The sequence below is a fragment of the Acomys russatus genome, chromosome 3, assembly GCF_903995435.1.
Source record: "Acomys russatus chromosome 3, mAcoRus1.1, whole genome shotgun sequence".
NCBI classification, from domain to species: domain Eukaryota; kingdom Metazoa; phylum Chordata; class Mammalia; order Rodentia; family Muridae; genus Acomys; species Acomys russatus.
The window spans coordinates 72,694,129-72,711,483 of NC_067139.1; the positions used below are offsets into that span (position 1 = coordinate 72,694,129).

At 42.5% G+C, this 17,355-nt stretch overlaps 1 protein-coding gene across 6 annotated transcripts in view; it reads left to right on the forward strand.

The window, feature by feature from the left end:
- The window catches only part of Kat6b (lysine acetyltransferase 6B), a 171,345-nt gene that overhangs the window by 103,197 nt on the left and 50,793 nt on the right, over nt 1-17,355 (forward strand). For all 6 annotated transcript variants that reach the window (XM_051142858.1, XM_051142859.1, XM_051142855.1 and 3 more), the window contains exon 3: nt 9,439-9,547. In XM_051142858.1, the coding sequence (XP_050998815.1) occupies nt 9,439-9,547 (109 nt within the window). The remainder of the gene's footprint in view (nt 1-9,438; nt 9,548-17,355) is intronic.

Genomic DNA, 17,355 nt, shown 5'->3' on the forward strand with positions numbered 1-17,355 from the left:
ATTATAGCAGACGTCAGTTGAGTAAGTGGCTAAGTGGCAAGAAATGATGTTTAGTTCTTTATTAGATAAATGCCACATTGAGTACTGAAGTGGCAGAAAAAGATGTTGTTAGTAAGTTACTCCAAACAAGAGGAATGTTGTCAATGCACTGTCGCTTACAAAGCTCTGGACAATAAGCTGGACATGGTGGCACACTCAGAGAGGCAGAGGCAGGCGGATCACTGTGCGTTCAAGGTCAGCCTGTCTACAAAGCGAGTCCAGGACAGTCAAGGTTACACAGAAAAACAAAACAAAGAAATTCTGTACAATAACACATTATCAGTCACAAAGCACCAATGTATATAAAGTACTTTCTTTTAAAATACATTGAGCCCATCATGGTCAAGTACATTTTTAATTTCAGTACTTGGAGGGCAGAGGCAAGCATATCCCTGTGAGTTCCAGGCCAGCCTGGTCTACCCAGTGATACCCTGTCTCGATAGATAGATAGATAGATAGATAGATAGATAGATAGATAGATAGATAGATGGATGGATAGATGGATGGATACCCTGTCTAGATAGATAGATAGACGGATGGACGGACGGACAGATGGACAGACAGACAGACAGACAGACAGACGGATATGATCCTAGCACTCAGAGGCAGGAGGATCAGGAGTTCATGGCCAGTCTCCGCTACATAGGGAGATATAAGATGTGGCCTCAAAGCCACAAAAAGATGAAAGGTTTACCCTCAGGATTTCTACTGTCACTGTGCTGCTTCCATCTCATTCGGCTTCTTTATCTTCTGTTACTTGTCCTCATTCTTGAGAAGGAAAGGGGGTGCGGTCAGACCTGGCTTCATGTGCGTGCGCGTGTGTGTGCATGTGTGCGTGCACGTGTGTGCTATATTTATCTTATGTATAATTTCATGCATGTATATAATGTATCTTGATCATATTCAACCCACTCCTGGATCTCCCACCCCCTCCTACACCCAAATTGATATTACATAAAAGCTGGAGTGAGTATTTTTGGATGATCCCTAAAAGTTAATGTTTATGATTGCAGGAGGGTAACTTTTCTTCATGTGGTTTTACAACCGCTAGTCTTGTCAGATTATGCCCAGGGAAGTATGTGGCAAGCATAGCTATTATTTATTACATGTATGAAGATAAAATGTATATATTCAAGAAATGATGAGCCCACCTCACCACTGATGGCTGCCTTACTTGAAGTGTTTATAGTCATAAAAGATATATATGAAAATAAACAACAGTGGTCAGTATTTTTCGACCTGTTGCATTAAAGAAACAGTTCCCAATTTGCTCATTCATTGATTCACCAAATATACTCTGTCACTGGGTTTTCATCTACAAGTAGTCATTCCTCTCATGAAGAAGCTTAAGATTTATTAATAGAAGCAAAAATAAATTAATCTGATGATCTATCACTGTGTAGACAGTAGTGCTCAGATGTAAAGCAAAGCAAGGCACAGAAGGTTCTAGACCAGGCTGGTCAATAGTTGTAGACACAATGGGCAGGGCAGCCCATCTAATAATATAACTAAATCAAACTCCAAATGATACATAGGACAGACCCTGTCAGCAAGCGCTTGGGGTCATCTGGCCAGAATCCTCTTGTTACAGACTGGAAATCCAGGCCTAGCCTCTCAGCTAGGGTTGAAGACCAGGGACACACTTGGGCACAGCTTTGTGGTAAGCAGCAAAACAGGACCAAACTCAGATTTCAGCACAGCTAGACCAAAGGGCACAGGTTAGAGTAACTCCGAAGAGTCTTGGGTGAACAGGGTGCAGCTTGGAAAACAGGTGAAGAATCACCTTTACAACCTAGCAAGAAACTTGCTTCGTTTAAGTGCTTCGTTTAAGATTTTAACTTTGTTTATATTTGTTTTCTTCTGCTGGCATCTTTTTTTTTTTTTTTTTACTTTTACTTTGTGTTTTTCTTTAATAAGTTAAAAGCTCCTTGTCTTTTGGTTGAGATGCTTTCTATCTTGTTGCATAAGGTCACTGGCTAAGTGATTTCTTTTTAAAGAGATCCTGTAAAATTAATACTCAGTTTATTTGTGTTAATATGGATAAAGGACTTGAAGCTGTTAAGTCTTTATAACCAGAGCAAATTGGGCAATAATGAAGACAATATTGGCGTCAGACTTAGACAGTACTTGGCATAGTCAGTCACTTTTGAACTTTCCGCCATCCTTGAGCTGGACAACATGGCCACATGTAATACTTTGACAGTGAGGATGCTCAGAGGCTCACGGAACACGTTGAAATCTTGTCTGAGTATATACATGCATACATGCAGGGTATGGGGCTGTTGTATTTTAAGACTCACATTACCAAGATTGCTTTCTAGTAGCTTAAAGGACATCGCAGAAGGCCCAGATCCATAGGGGTTATAGAAAGACAGCCCCTGACATATGTGTACCTAGGCTATAGAAGTAACTGGTAACACCCCCCTACACACACACACACACACACACACACACACACACTTGTCAGGAAGAGGATGTGAGCTGGGTACCTCTGGCTCTACTCAAGCGTACAGATTTGCAGTGCCTTAGACTAACAAGAGTATCAAACATGTAGTTTCCATCAGGACAAGACCAAAAGGAATGGATGAAAATCAAGCTTCTCACATGCAGGGCCCTGTATTTAAAGAGTGTTTCCTCAGAAAGAGCTATTTTATTGTTAGGTCAGAGGTCTCACAGACTCCAAAATGCCTTGAGTATGATAGTCTCTCTCTCACACACACACAATTCCAGCAGAGAAAGGCCATAGTGGTGCTCCTAGAGCTGCGAGGATACTGGGTCTGGCCAGAACCCTTGAGCCCTAGATGGCCCAGTGTGAGTGTGGTGATTCTGTTCACTATTATGCTACCATCCTGGCATGGACTGTCTAGCCTCTTCTCAGTACAGGCAGCGCTTGTCCTTCAGAAGTCAGTCCATGCAGAGAGTTGGTGTGACCCCATCTGTATGAGCCACCCTGAGTGTGCAGCTGATAGAGGGAGTGCCGCAGGGTCTGGAGTTGGTGAATAACTGTGCAGAATGCTGGTTTGGGGAGGTAGAATGTATTGCACACATGGCTGATGATGATGTTTCCACAAAATTATGACTCTTACCAGTCAGGGCAACTTGAGAATGTGCTAAACTGGTAAATTTTATGTTATGCGCATGGTTGTGTATATCTTTGTGTGAGCACGTACCACAGGCTGCGTGTGGCAGTCAGAGGACAGCCTTGGATGTTAGTCATTAACTTCCATTGTGTGTGCGTCTGTCTGTCTGTCTGTCTGCCTCTGCTGTGTCTATGTGTAGATGTCAGACAACAACCAGTAGGAGTCAGTTAACCATGTACCATTTCTGGGACTGGACTCAGGTTGGCAAGTTTTTGCCCACTGGGCTGTTTCATGACCCTAGCAGGCGTCCCTTCTCATTTGTAAGCTGTGTATGTCAGGCCAGGTGGCCTGCGAGCTTCTGGGGATTTTCCTGTTCCCACCTCCCATCTTATAAAGGACCAGCATTGTCTTGGTCTTATGTTGATTCTAGGGATTTAAACTGGTATCTTCACAGTTGCACAGCAAGCAGTTTACCCACTGAGCTGTCTCCCTGTCCCTTATGTTACATGTACTGTACCATAACTTAAAAAAGAATGTTAATGACAGAGTAGCAGTTGTGGGTCGTTTTGCTAGACAGCACTGCTATGACGGTTTACTGTTTTGCATCTCTTGGCCCGTGTTTTGTACACTGGAGCCACTTTACCCTTCCTCCCACCTGCATCAAAATACCCAGCTGGCCACCTCCCAAAGTTTAACAATAAACACCCAGTTCCTTCATAAGTTGTTTGTTTGTTCGTGTTTGTTTTTTGAGACAGGGTCTCACTGTATTCCTGGCTGTCCTGAAACTTGATATGTAGACCAGGCTGGCCCCGAACTCACAGAGATTTGACTGTATCTGCTTCCCCGGTGCTAAGATTAAATCATGATCAAGAGAAAGGCTCCTAAGGTCAGACATAGTAGCACATACCTGTAACAATAGCACTCAGGAGGCTGAGGCAGGAGGATAGTAAGTTTGGTGTAAGTTTAAGGAGAGTTTAGCATATATGGAGCTGGCACATTACAGCTGCCTGGTTTTCCTTTTAGTCTTCTAAGCTCCACATCATGCTCACCTGCTCCATCTGGCTCCCTTTTAATTTAACTTTGAAGAAAACCCATCATTTGTCCACTGTGATTTTGACACCATCTCTTTTTCTGTAGAGTATATGTTTGCCTGCCCTGTATTTCCTCTGAATCAGTGATTAAGTAGCCGTAGTACTCTGTCCTGTGTACGCTTATAACCCATGTGTATAATAATTTGTTCTGGACCTCTTTTGCCCCGCCCCTCATACTTTTGCTTGAAAGGTTGCGAATAGCAGAAAATGGAGGGAACAATGTGGAATGCCTGTGTGCCTTTCCTGTTGGTGGCTGACGGTGGGCTTTCTGCTGTGTGACCATCGTAACGTGTTGGTGTTTCAGGTCATTTGAGAGTTACAGACATACCGTAGCACTTAGAAGTATTTGCTCACATCTCTAAAACTGCTCTTATTGGCCATGGCCCAACAGGATCATAATATGTTCACTTAAGAAATTGTTATCTGCTCTGTTACGCTTGGGAGCAGGAGCCTATCACAGTTGTCCTCAAGAGGCTCCACCCAATAGTATTCGAAACAGATGCTGAGACTCACAGTCAAACATTGGGGGAAGCATAGGGAGTCTGGTGGAAGAGTGGGGCCGGGGGAGTGGGATAAAAGGACCTACAGATGACAAGAACTCTATAAGAAGAACCAACTCACCAGGGCCCGGAGGAACCTGTGGAGTCTGAAGCACCAAACAAGGACCATGCATGGACTGGACCTAGGTCCTCTACATAGATGTAGCCAATGGGCAGCTCAGGCTTCATGTAGGTCCTCTAGCAAGGGGAGTAGGGGCTGCCTCTGACATAGACTCTGTTGCCTGCTTTTTGATCACTTCCCCCTGCGGGACTGCTTTGCCAGGCCACAGGGGAGGAGGACAAACTCAGTCCTGATGCAACTTTATGACCTAAGTTGGGGTGGGGAGGGAGGGAGAGAGGGTGGGAGGATGGGAATGGGAGAAGAAGGAGGGAGCATATAAATGGAATAAATAAATTAATAAAAATTAACTAAAATAAACTGGTATCTGATGCATGCCTGCAATCCCAGCACTCAGGGAGGCAGAGGCAGGCAGATCTGTGAGTTCAAGGCCAGCCTGGTCTACAAAGTAAGTCCAGGACAGCCAAGGCTACACTCTAGAGAAACCCTGTCTTGGAAAAGAAAGAAATAAATTGATATCTGGCTTAGGTGGTAACTGACATTACCCCAATTTATCCCAATAAATTATCCCAATAAAATCCTTTGTTGTGACTCAAGAACTTAGGGTGCTGGATAAGTGGCTCACAGTTAGGAGCACTTGCAGAGGTCTCAGGTTTGGTATCCAGCAGTAATGTGGTGGCTCACAGCCTTCTGTAAATATAATTTTGGGGGATCCAGCACCCTCTTCCAGCCTCTGAAAGAACTAGGCACACACATGTTGCACATATATTCGCATAGGTAAACACTCATACACGTAAATGAATAAATCTTTTTAAAATCAATAATTCAGCCAAGGGTCATAGATTATAGCTAATTTCCACCCCACATGACTAGCATTCTTTGAAAACTCCAAAAAAGTTGTTTTGGAAAGAATCCTTCAGTGGGGCTGGAGAGATAGCTCAAAGGTTAAGAGCGCTGTCTGTTCTTCCAAAGGTCCTGAGTTCAATTCCCAGCAACCACATAGTGGCTCACAACCATCTATGATGAGATCTGGTGCCCTCTTCTGGCCTACAGGCACACATATGGGCAGAACACTGTATTTAAAAAAAACAAAAAACAAAAACCTTCAGTTTCACTTTGCATGGTTATTTCTCTTACTGGCAGATTCGCCAGGAATGGCATGGCAGAGCTATGCACTTTATGGAAACATGGTCTTAGTCCCATATTGAGTACAGAGTCATCTGCCAGATGTTTTTTGTGTGTGTACCTTTTCCCATTGTAATTAGTAGCGATGGATAGTTGCATCATTTTAAGTACTTATAAAACAAATGTTATTGGTGGTGGAAGAACTTGAGTGGGATAGATGATGAACACATCACGAAATGTGTTGCTCCTGATGGAAAGATAGTGTTTAGGCATCTGTTTTTCTGAGGAGTGGAAGCAGATAGTGAAGCTGGGAAACGGGCCCTAGGGATACAGATCTGTGCTTTAGTCCTGATCTGTGCTTGAACCTGTGCGAGTGTAGAGAAGTTACCTAACCTCCCAGACCTCAGGCTCCTCCCCAAGGTAGGCTAATGCACAGTCCTTGCCTGATGAGGTGAGTGAATGGGGTGTTAGGAGGAGGACCCCCCCACTGCCTGCTGCCTCAGCACCATTGCTTGGCAAAGGCAGAGGGGAGGCAGGAGAGGTGCGCACAGCTCAATCTGCTCATTTCTTTTTATTCCACGTCTCTCCCTCAGGGTTATTCTTAAAATTACCATAACCAGGTATCATAGAAAAATGCGACCAGCAAGTTAGATGTTTTATGAGATTTCTTTTGCTTTTTTCTTTCAATTATTTATTTCATTTATTATTGTATTGTTTGTATATGCTCTCACACATACTAGAGATCAAAAGATAGTAATTTTTGAGTCAGTTTCCCCTTCTGTCTATTTATGTGGGTCACCAGTCTTGTATAGCAAACACTTTACCCACTAAGATGGCTGTGTTGCTGCCTCCACCCCCCAGATGTTAAAAAAAAAAAAAAAAAAAAAAAATTAAGAAATTTCAGATGAGGTTGTTTTGGCTTTGGTTTTGATTTTCTTTTGAGGGAGTGCTGAGTTTGTTTTACTGTGTAGCACAGCCTGCCTTGAAACTCAAGCTAACTTTGAAATCATTTCCGTCTTTCTGCCTCCAATTCCTAAGTGCTAGGATTATGGGTGTATGCTGCCATGATCACCTTGGGCTTCTGTTTTCAAACTTTCAAAATACCACTTGTCTATAGTAGATGTGTATGGAATCAAATTGCTATTTAACCAGACCTCTTTCTGACTGCAATCCATTTTACTTTATTTTAAGGGATTATTTTAAAAAAATAAAAAAAAAACAGTTTATATGTAGTCTGAGAAGTGTGAATCAGAATAATTCTGTGACCCATTTACATGCATTACTGTAAAAGTTTCATACAAGTGACAATTTTTTAAAGTTAATTAGACTCGGCTACACTGAGGTTAGCAAAAAGTGCTTTGAATTATCAATAATTCAGCAGGGCAGACATTTCTGTGTAATGCAGTGGTTTTATAGAGTATTGTGAGATAGTTATCCTTAAAATAAATGGCCGTAAGCATGCATCAGCATGGTGGGGCTCCCTTGAATGTGGCGTGAAGTGATGGCATCTCTGCTTCTATTATTGGCCAGAGTGCGGGACATCAGTCTTTCTGGCCATGAACTACTAGCAACCTTTGTCCTTTGTGTTACCTTTAGTTAAAACGAGAAATGAGCATGCCTGCTGCTGATGGCCACAGCTCTCTTTCAGCTCAAAATTCATCTGCAAAAGAGAAATGGAGCTGCAGATTTGGATTTATTTCACTATATGAATGATATGTGACATTTTGTAAATTATTTATCACTGCAAGGGTGGCGACAGTGGCTAGAACATTGTTCTATCAAATGAAAGCAAGAATCCCATTAGTATAAAGACTGTGCTTTAGCCGGAATCTATCAGGGGAATGTTGTCACTTTAAAACCAGATTGTTCTTTTAATTGCTATTTAAAGGAACAAAAGTGTTCCCAAGGTACTGCAGCCGAGCAGTTGCAAGTAATAACTATGGATCCATAATTATGCAGCGCTGATTATCTGGCGTTTCAAAAACAGTGGCTGGAGTCAGTGACCAATTTGTTGTAGCGTGCCCACCCTCTCTTTTTTTGGGGGGAGGGGATTTTCTAGTACATAATGTTTCACACTGCCTTTTTAACAAAACTGCAAAAATACATTTGTAAAGCTACCTTAGAAAGAAAGTAAAGTACGCGCATATTAATAGAACAAATTAAGCTGAAAATAAGGGCAGGATAATGAACACTCATGTTGTGAGCGGAAAGTCACAGTCGTATTGTATATTAAACAACTTTGTGAATGATTGGTCATAGGATGAATCCTCCACTTTCATGGCACGTTGTTAAAGGGAACCAAGACATTTGTCGAGACATTACAACCATTCAAAATATTATCTCAAGGAAGTGGTTGATTTTTCTTTTTTAACTGGCAGTTGCTTCTTTATTTATTCAACCAGCAAACATATTTTGAGTGCCTACTGTGAACCAGGCTATGGATTAGGCATTTGGGATTGAATAGTTGCCCAAATGAAGTTTATTCTGTGCTACAGTAGACTTAGAGAATTAGATCTAACACAATCTTGTTTGTGATTTACATATAAAAACATTTGTGATTATGTTGAGTTTTCTTGCCCAGAAATTTTGATTCATGAGATTTCCTATAAAGGCTTCATAATAACATTCAGAGAACTAGCAGACAACATGTGTGAAGGCTCAGAATGCACAATAAAATTTTAGATTTTGTACAGTTTTGGCTCTTTGAGATAATGTAGATCTGTAGGCACAGTCAACTGCGTTCATACAGATGGAAATGCCCACCCTGCTGGAGTAGTAAACAAGGCGGAGACACAGAATGCATGTAGATTTACACATTGTTAAAAGCAAATGCCATAGAGAGTTAAAGGGTGCCAGGGGGAGACAGATGTTTTGTTGTTTCTTTTATAAAGTGTGAGTGTCAGAGATTGAGGGTTTATCTCCTTTGTGTGCCCTGCTTTCCCTGTGAAGCCCTTGGTGCCAGAGAGGCCTCCTTAATAGTCTTTTGATCTTCCAACAGAATCTTAGTTCCTGCTTGTTCTCTGTTCCTGTGCTGTCTGAAACATATATTTCATGCCCAGCATTTAATAGGTAATAATTACAACACTTGGTAAGGTTTAGTTAAATAATCTCATTTAATTAACTAGATGATCTCCACAGTCTTTAATGCTGAGGACATGAATCGGTTTGTTGTAGGCATTCAGATTAAGGGAACACTTGAGATCGCAGAGGAACCCTCAGTGTCCATTCTGAATGAAGGCTCCATGATATATAAAGGTCTGAGGTTTCGCTGAATTCATAAAAGTTACTTCTGACTTTAATGACTATATTCACATGTATTCAGGTACTGTTTTGCTACCACATAATTCATGATGATTTTTATTAGAAAATATTGATTTGAATGCTTAATTTATTGGGTTTCCTTAATATGTAAGAAGCTTTGATTTTAATAATTTGCTTTAATTTTGAAAGGAAGGCTGACTAATTTTTTTTTTTTTTTCCTATAGCCCCGTGCCGATCCCATTCCAATATGTAGTTTCTGTTTGGGGACTAAAGAGTCAAATCGTGAAAAGAAACCAGAAGAACTCCTGTCATGTGCAGACTGTGGCAGCAGTGGTGAGTTCTGGCTTGTGTGCTTTCTACATAGCCTTCCACTGTCAGAGCGCTACACTGTACTCTTATCTCTTCCAAAACCACACAGGATTTGTTGTTTAAAAAAATCATTTGGTGATAGAATAGGCTTGAAATGTAAGAACAGTATACAGATCAAGGGTGAAACACGAATGTATCAGTAGTGACATATGTTACATGTTGATATGATACTGGCCAGTAATATTTGTAACCAGGTCCCAGTTTCATTCCTGTGTGGGTAATTCAGTATGGAGGCTTCAATTCAGTAAGTAAAATCACAACAGAGGATTTGTCTCTGTGTATGTTTCTTGAGCCCAAGTAGCCCAAGCTGGCCTCAGGAGTTACAGGGTAAGTGTGTGTCCCATCCTGAGCTTTTTGAAATGTTCATTATGTTTGCCTGAGCCAGACTCCTGAATCCTCACCTTTCCAAGCCAACTGTCACCACGCCTGGCTCAGAGCAGAGTGTAAGCTAAATACAGAATCACTTCTGTTTTCCATAGTCTCAGAGCGACTCATGTGAAGTCTGCGGTGCTTTAGGTTGTGACACCTACTGGTGAAATGTAGTACTTCAGCCCAGAGCTGTGTTAGCCGAATAGAGACTTGGGGAACATGTAAACATAAGATTCTAGAGGGACTTGGCTTGCCTGAAAGAAGGCAGATGGGGGCACCTGTCTGGAAGGGGTTGTAGGAGCTGCAGGGTAGGAACCCTGGGCAGCTGCTGGACCAGTGACAGTGCCCCAGATGCTTCTGGAAGTGTGCCTCTTCTCTGTTCTTACATAAAATCTTAATATTTTACAGGCACACACCTGTAATCCCAGCACTCAGGGAGGCAGAGGCAAGCAGATCTCTGAGTTCCGAGGCCAGCCTCGTCTATGAAAAAAGTCCATGACAGCCAAGGCTACACAGAGAAACCCTGTCTCAAACCAAAACCAAACAAAAAACCTGGGGGCGGGGGGCAAATTAAGCCTCCAGTTTTATTCAGAAAGACAAAAGCAAATTGTTTTAAACGTCTTTTTGATTCAACATGTAAAAGTCACCCTGGTTACATACATGAACACACGCTTTCCAGCACATAAAATGGTAATGCTGGGTCCCCCGTGCATACTTGTTGTTTTCCTGGGGATCAAACTGAAGGCCTTATGCATGCTAAGTAAAAACTACTGTTGAGTTATACCCCCAGCCCAAGGTTTTAAAAGTTAATTTTATCTGTGATGGTCTTTTGCCTTATTCCCAGGTACTGAAACAATTTTCCTTCAAAATGTTATTTTTAAATTCATGGTTAACGCTGGAGTTTTGTTTCTATGGTAAAGCACATGCCTAAGACCCTAGGTTCAATCCCCAGCCCCAGAAGCAAACAGAAGGAAGACGACCAGCCTACAGAACCTAGAGCGCACCTGACTGCAGCGCCAGCCGCAGCCCTCACTTCCAGTTAGTCACCTAGGCATTCCCAAGGCCGTGTTCTCGTGGATGGGCTTACCCTAGCCGGCCAGGGCCCAAGCAGCTCAGCACAGAGCCTACACGGACCATGCTGAAAGTACCACAAATGGTACCCAGTGTTACGGTTTCCCACACTTCCTGTTGTTGTCCTTGATTGCTGTAATTTGAGGTTTTATTACCACTTAGGACAGCTGCTTGATGGCTAGATAGAGGAAATATTTCATACCATTACACGGAGGTTTAACTCAATAGGCCGTTTGGAGAAAGCCTTCAAAATAAGACATTTCAAACCCTACCTGAAAAATGTGTTTTGACAGTCTTCTTTGATGGGCCTTACAGATTCATTAGCATTCTCCAGCATGGCCATGGCATCATGGATAGTGACAGAAGGGCACGGACACATTATCTGGGTGTTCACCTGAATACATCTCGATCCTACGGTCCCCCTGCTCTGCTCGGAGGACAGTGCCTCACTTGTCAGTCTGACTCTACTTACCTTGTAGATCTCCCTACAAGGCTTATTTCAAACGAATTATTCCCTTTTTTTTGTCAGTCTGATCAATTCTGTGGTATTCACTTATCTGGTGTTTATCTGTGGCTTTTAAGCTGTACTTTAAAAATGCCCTCTGCCATTTCATTTTAGTATCTATTTATCTGGGCACCTAGACAGATTCTTGAGATACTGAAATGTGGGAAAAAAATTCTCTTCATATATTCCTTGCCACTGATGACCACTGCTAAGAATCCTGGATTTTATTATAACCTCAAGGCCTTCCTCAAGGGTATCAAGGTGTACTTCTGCCAGGTTCATCTCAGACTTTCTGATTACAATCAAGCTCCCCTAATTTTCCCAGATTGAAGACCTACAGAGGAGATCTGACCCCTCTGCATGAAGGAGGCCATCGAAAGGCTTGTCTATGAAGCTTCTTACTTTTCCATTGCTACTTTCCAGGCTTGAGCCAGGGCTGTGCAGGTGCTTTGTTTCCTTCTCTGCCCTCCCTCACCAGTACCCTTTCTTTTCTAGCAAGTGGGGAATAGGTTGGGGTTTTCTGTTCCTGGTTCATGTCTACCTCTGTTATTGGCAGAAATCCAAACCCTAGAGCATAGTGTCTCTCTGTAGAGCACAGAGGATTCCTGAAGGTGCCTCTCTGGACTCTGTGGAGCACTGCTGCTAATCATCTGTGAGTGTAGCTGCTTGCATTCGACTACTTTAGTGGTTGAGAGAAGATCCCCATTGTGAAATACTGTGTAGACATGTACTTCCTCTGGTCAATTAGGGGAACGAATGTTCTTTTTTTTCCTCTTAAAAATGAAGCATCAAAATAAAATGCAGTTAATTTAAAGAGCTATTGGAGTACTTTTGGCTTTAAATTACCTTTTTGTTTTTTTGTTTTGTTTTGTTTTGTTTTGCTTTGTTTTGTTTTGTTTTGTTTTTTCCAGACAGGGTTTCTCTGTGTAGTCTTGGCTGTCCTGGACTCACTTTGTAGACCAGACTGGCCTTGAACTTACAGCAGTCTGCATGCCTCTGCCTCTCGAGTGCTGGGATTAAAGGTATGGGCCACCACGCCCGGCTCAACTACTTTTTAATACCTTGGTATTTATGAGGACACCAGAAAATGATGGACCACATGCTTCTATAGTGCCCAGCCATGCTGGCACGGTCCAGTCCTGCAGCTCTAGTGGGACTAATGGTTGGTCCTCCAGTTGACCTTGTAGGGACTGCTGCCTTCTCATATGCAGAAGGACCCATCAGTTCCAGGGTGGAATTGGGACTGTTTGTAAGGATCAAAGGGATTCTGAACATAAGATATTTTTGTTAAAAAAGAAAAATGTCGATGAGCAATACAAAACCAGAAAAAGGAAGTCCAGATGCAGGCATAAGGAAGATGGCTATTCAATGTGTTCCCCATATGTGCTCGTCAGTGCTTAGTCACCTCTGAAGCACCATTTCCATGACAACGATTGCGCTGCGCTAAGCTTCCATAGACATGGATGCAACCAGTCCCCGCTGGTTCCACCATGAAGTGAGGGCATTGGACTCTTCTCCTCTTTGAAGATGACTATTACAAATCAGAACTTTTTTTTTTTTCCTTGCTAGAAGTCCTTTTTAAAAAACCGCTCAAGTTCATATGTAGTAAAAGTGTGAGGTAAGGTACATAAAGATGCCCCAAACGTGGGATCCCCAGCTCTGGGCCCCATCATTTCTCTTTTCCTGCTGGCTGTACCTTTTTTTTCTACAACGTGAAGAATAGTAAGTCTGTCCCTGCGTCCACAGGGCTGGCACAAGGGCAGTAGAATAGTCATGTGAAGACGTTCGTGACCTGATAATCAGGGGGTTATCATGAATTTGGGAACTGTGAGACAGTCCTCAGGTCTCAGGAAACGCCAAGACTGGGAAGTGATTTTACTTGACTTTCATGGATCAACCTACTTTGAAATTAACAGTGTTATATTCTCCTTGCCTCATTAAGGCCAAATTATCTTTAATTAGCTGCACATAAGTATTAGATATTATACCAAATGAAATTTTGTGTCTGCTGCTCAGATTGCTGGGTGGTTAAATCTTACTTACAGATGAGTTGTGTGCATGTATGTTTTCAAATTAGCAAATCTAAGATAAGTGTACAGTTCAAAATTACAGCATCATACTAAGTGGAAGCTCGTTGAAACAGGAGGCAGAAGAGCGGCTGCTGTGGCAGCTGGGAGAGAGAGCGCCTCTCTGCAGAGCTCACAAGAGCTCTGGGTAGAATATCAGCGCACCTTCAGGAGCCTGGTACCCATCCTGAGTTCATCTTTACCCCAACGTCAATCCTGAAAAACACAGTGCTGGGGTGCTGGTAAGGCGCAGCCTTTGGCTCACCAGGCTTTTTTTTAAAGCACTGTTTTCTTAGGGTTGTTATGTATAAATGCCTCAGGAGCAGTTTGTTCGTCATCCAGTTTCACACTGACTAGACACAGATTGGATCATTGGGTTGGAAAGCAGAGTCCTTGACTAGAAGGGATTCCAAGGTGATTACACCGGAAAAAGAAAAGGGTTAGAGCCTCACCTCAGAGGAGCAGTGAGAGAGAGAGGAAATAGAGAACCTGCCTCAAAAGAGGAGCAGGAAGGGGAGCCCACCACCCAGAAGCACTGCCCCACTGAGAGAGGCAAGAAGCAGACATCTTGATTGTTGGCTTGCTTGCTTGCTTCCTTCCTTCCTTTCCTTCTTTCTTCCTTTTCTTCTTTGCTGTCATCAAATAACCTGAATAAGAAACTTAAGAGTCAAGGTTTACTTTGGGTCATAGTTGAGGAGGTTTCACCCATGGTCAGCTGGCTCCATTGCTTTGGGCCTGAAGTGAGGCTGAACACCACAGCACCAGGACAAATGCATGGTGTGGCTCCTGGGAAATTCCCAGAAGTCACTGAGAGAAAAGAGAAGGGCCTCCATTTGTTTGTTTTGTTTTCAAGACAGGGTTTCTCTGTGTAGCCCTGGCTATCCTGGAACTCTCTGTAGACCAGGCTGGCCTTGAACTCTGAGTGCTTCTGCCTTCTGAGTGCTAAAATTGAATGCGTGTGCCTCCACCACCTGGCTGAGAATGGCCGCCTTAACCAAAGTGGGTGTACGTGGGATCAGAGGACAGGCTGAGGAAGGTGGGTGCACTGAGGTAGAGAAGAGCTCTATGGACTTGGGAGGAGGAGCCAAGCAGTATTAGTACAGGATACAGAGGATTCCGTGATATGGGATAATTAACAGAGGTCTACTTTGGAAGGGTTTTGCAGCCTATATGAGAAAATTTCCATTTTTCTTGACTTTCATAGCCACAGGAAAATTCATTGATCAAACTTAAAATTTACAAAGATAACTTAGGCTGCCATAGAATAACTGGTGAAAAGTTAGGTCAAGATGAGCTTTAGGTTATTATAACCAGCAAATGTGTATGTCTGGTGGGAAAGTGTGGATCTGGCATACAGGATTTGGGTTGGGACATAGAATTTGAAAACACACATGCACGCAACTCATCTGTAAGATTTAATCCTTGAAAGGTGAGAACAGGGCAATGAATGCCTTCTCTTTCTGTATGCCACTCACTCCAAGAGCAGGAAGGCGTTTCTTTGCTAAGGTTTGCTGGTGGGGTTTATGGCACTAATTTGTAGTGCCAAGGATTGAACTCCGGGCTTTGTGTGTGGTCGGTAAGCAATGTCCCGCTGATCTTTGGTGATCTTAAGGAAGGTTTTGCCCAGGCTGGTCTTGAACTTTCCGCTCCCTTGCCTCTGCGTCCGGAGTGCATTACTGCTTGTCCTTCCTTCCGGCACATCACGTGGCCTGTAGAGGTCATGTCGCTCTCCTTCTGCTCTTTCTAATGATAGTTAAATGTCATTTGGAGAAAGGGCACGTTCACATCTGATAGATAAATAGCCAGTCTGAGGGTCCTGATATCTGATTATTTATTGGCCGTCCCCTTTTTCTCTCTTCTCTCCTCCTCTCCCACCTGCAGTTGAATGCATCCTTGTGCATGCTGGGCAGGGACTCTACTATGTGCTACACCCCAGCCCTTTCTTATCTCTCTATTGACACTGTTACAGACTGCCACAGTTCAGTGGTTTGAAACAGTATATTATTTTATAGCTGTAGGATAAAAGCCCATTGTAGGACTCATCAGATTACATCAAGGTGTCAAGCTGGCTTGGGATGCTCTCTGGAAACTAGGGACACACGATCCTTGTCGCTGTCCATTGGTTGTGATAGGACTGTCAGGTGAATCCTTTCCCAGAGGGAACTCCAGCAACTGGCTCTGACTCTCCTTCCTCTGTGTTCAGAACCTGCTGTGACAGGTAGAGATCATTGCATGCTCCCACAGCTCTTCTTTTCCCCTCACAAAGTCTATCCCTCAGTCAGGCCTGTGCCTGTAGAGTTGCTCCTCTGCGTGGTATGAGAACTGACATCTTTTAGGACCGTCACTGTATTCACTGTACATGGTTTTTCTTCTCAAGTACTTCCTCCTGGTTTGTAGCTTTTTTGGTACTTACCTAGTTTTAAACCATTTTCCTTTGGTTTTTCTAGGTAAAACTATTATAAACTATGAATACTTTCCACGCTTGTATAACAATGGATAAGTGAATGAAGACTTAGCGTGGCTCTCAAAATCTAATACATTACACATCACAGTAATCAAACCATTTCCAGAAAGACTAGTCTCTTGAATTCTCTCAGCTTGCGAATGAGGATTTTAGAGAAATGACTGCATTTGTGGAATGGCTCAGTAGGAAGGAGGGATTATATTATCAATACTATTGATTTCTGGTATTTCTATAGGTTTACAACAATACATCAAGACTCAGTTACAGTCTTTTGTTTATTCTTAAAATTAATGTGAGGGAAGAAAATGGAAACGTCTCTTCATTGCCCAGCATCTTCTACAGAAGTGTAGAAATGTAGAGCTGGAAGGATCTAAATAAACGGAAAATTGCTTCCTAAAAGAAAGATGGGCTGAAATTTTTGAAATTTGGTAGGGCAGCTTAAATAGTAGTGGTTTGAGATACTATTGCTTAGAGTGGAAAAAAGCAATAAGAGGAAGGATGTTCCTTGCTTTTGATTGAAAATGGCCAGAATATATTACTTTTGAAAATGCAAAATTATTAAAAGGTCTCTTGTAGGATATCTGTAAGAATAAATAGTACACTGCAACATGGTGTGAATCACCTCAGTTACTAAAGGCTAAGCCGCAGAGCACAAAAGAAGATGCTAATGTAGAGAAAAATTCAGTGCATGCAATTGAGGTCATATGTCTGGTGATGCATGACTTACAGGAAGTAATGAAAGGGGGGAAGGAGTAAATGGTATATTTTTAAGCTGATAGGATACACTTTAAGGGTGGAATTTAAATTGCTGTTCTTTAAAAGTTGAGTTTTGGGTCCTGTCAGCATGGCGAGGGGTGAGTGAGGTGATCAAAGTAGCCTCTCCCTTCCAAGCACACTGTCCTGGGTAACAGGTGAGCTGTGTTTGTTTGCTGTTCCTGAGCAGAGAGGGGTGATTGATGTCATTTTTATATATTAAACCTTCACCCATTCATTTGAATGAGACGTCGTAGAGGAGACCAGTGTCAGAGGTTAAATGCCTCTGCCTGGGTGCCTCTCCCAGCCTGAGGTTGCAACCATTTGGCAGCATTTGATTTTCTCAACATCTTAAATACAGATGTTTTGATTTTTTGATTTTTTTTTTTAAGAGTAGGGAATTGTGTACTTTTATTAATGGTATTGATGATTGATATTGAATGTTTTTACTTCAAAAAGCCAAATCGCATGGTGAGTGGAATTTTATGAAGCACCTGTTAAGCTTTAGGGAGGAGAACATTTTTTGGCAGGAACCCAAAATACA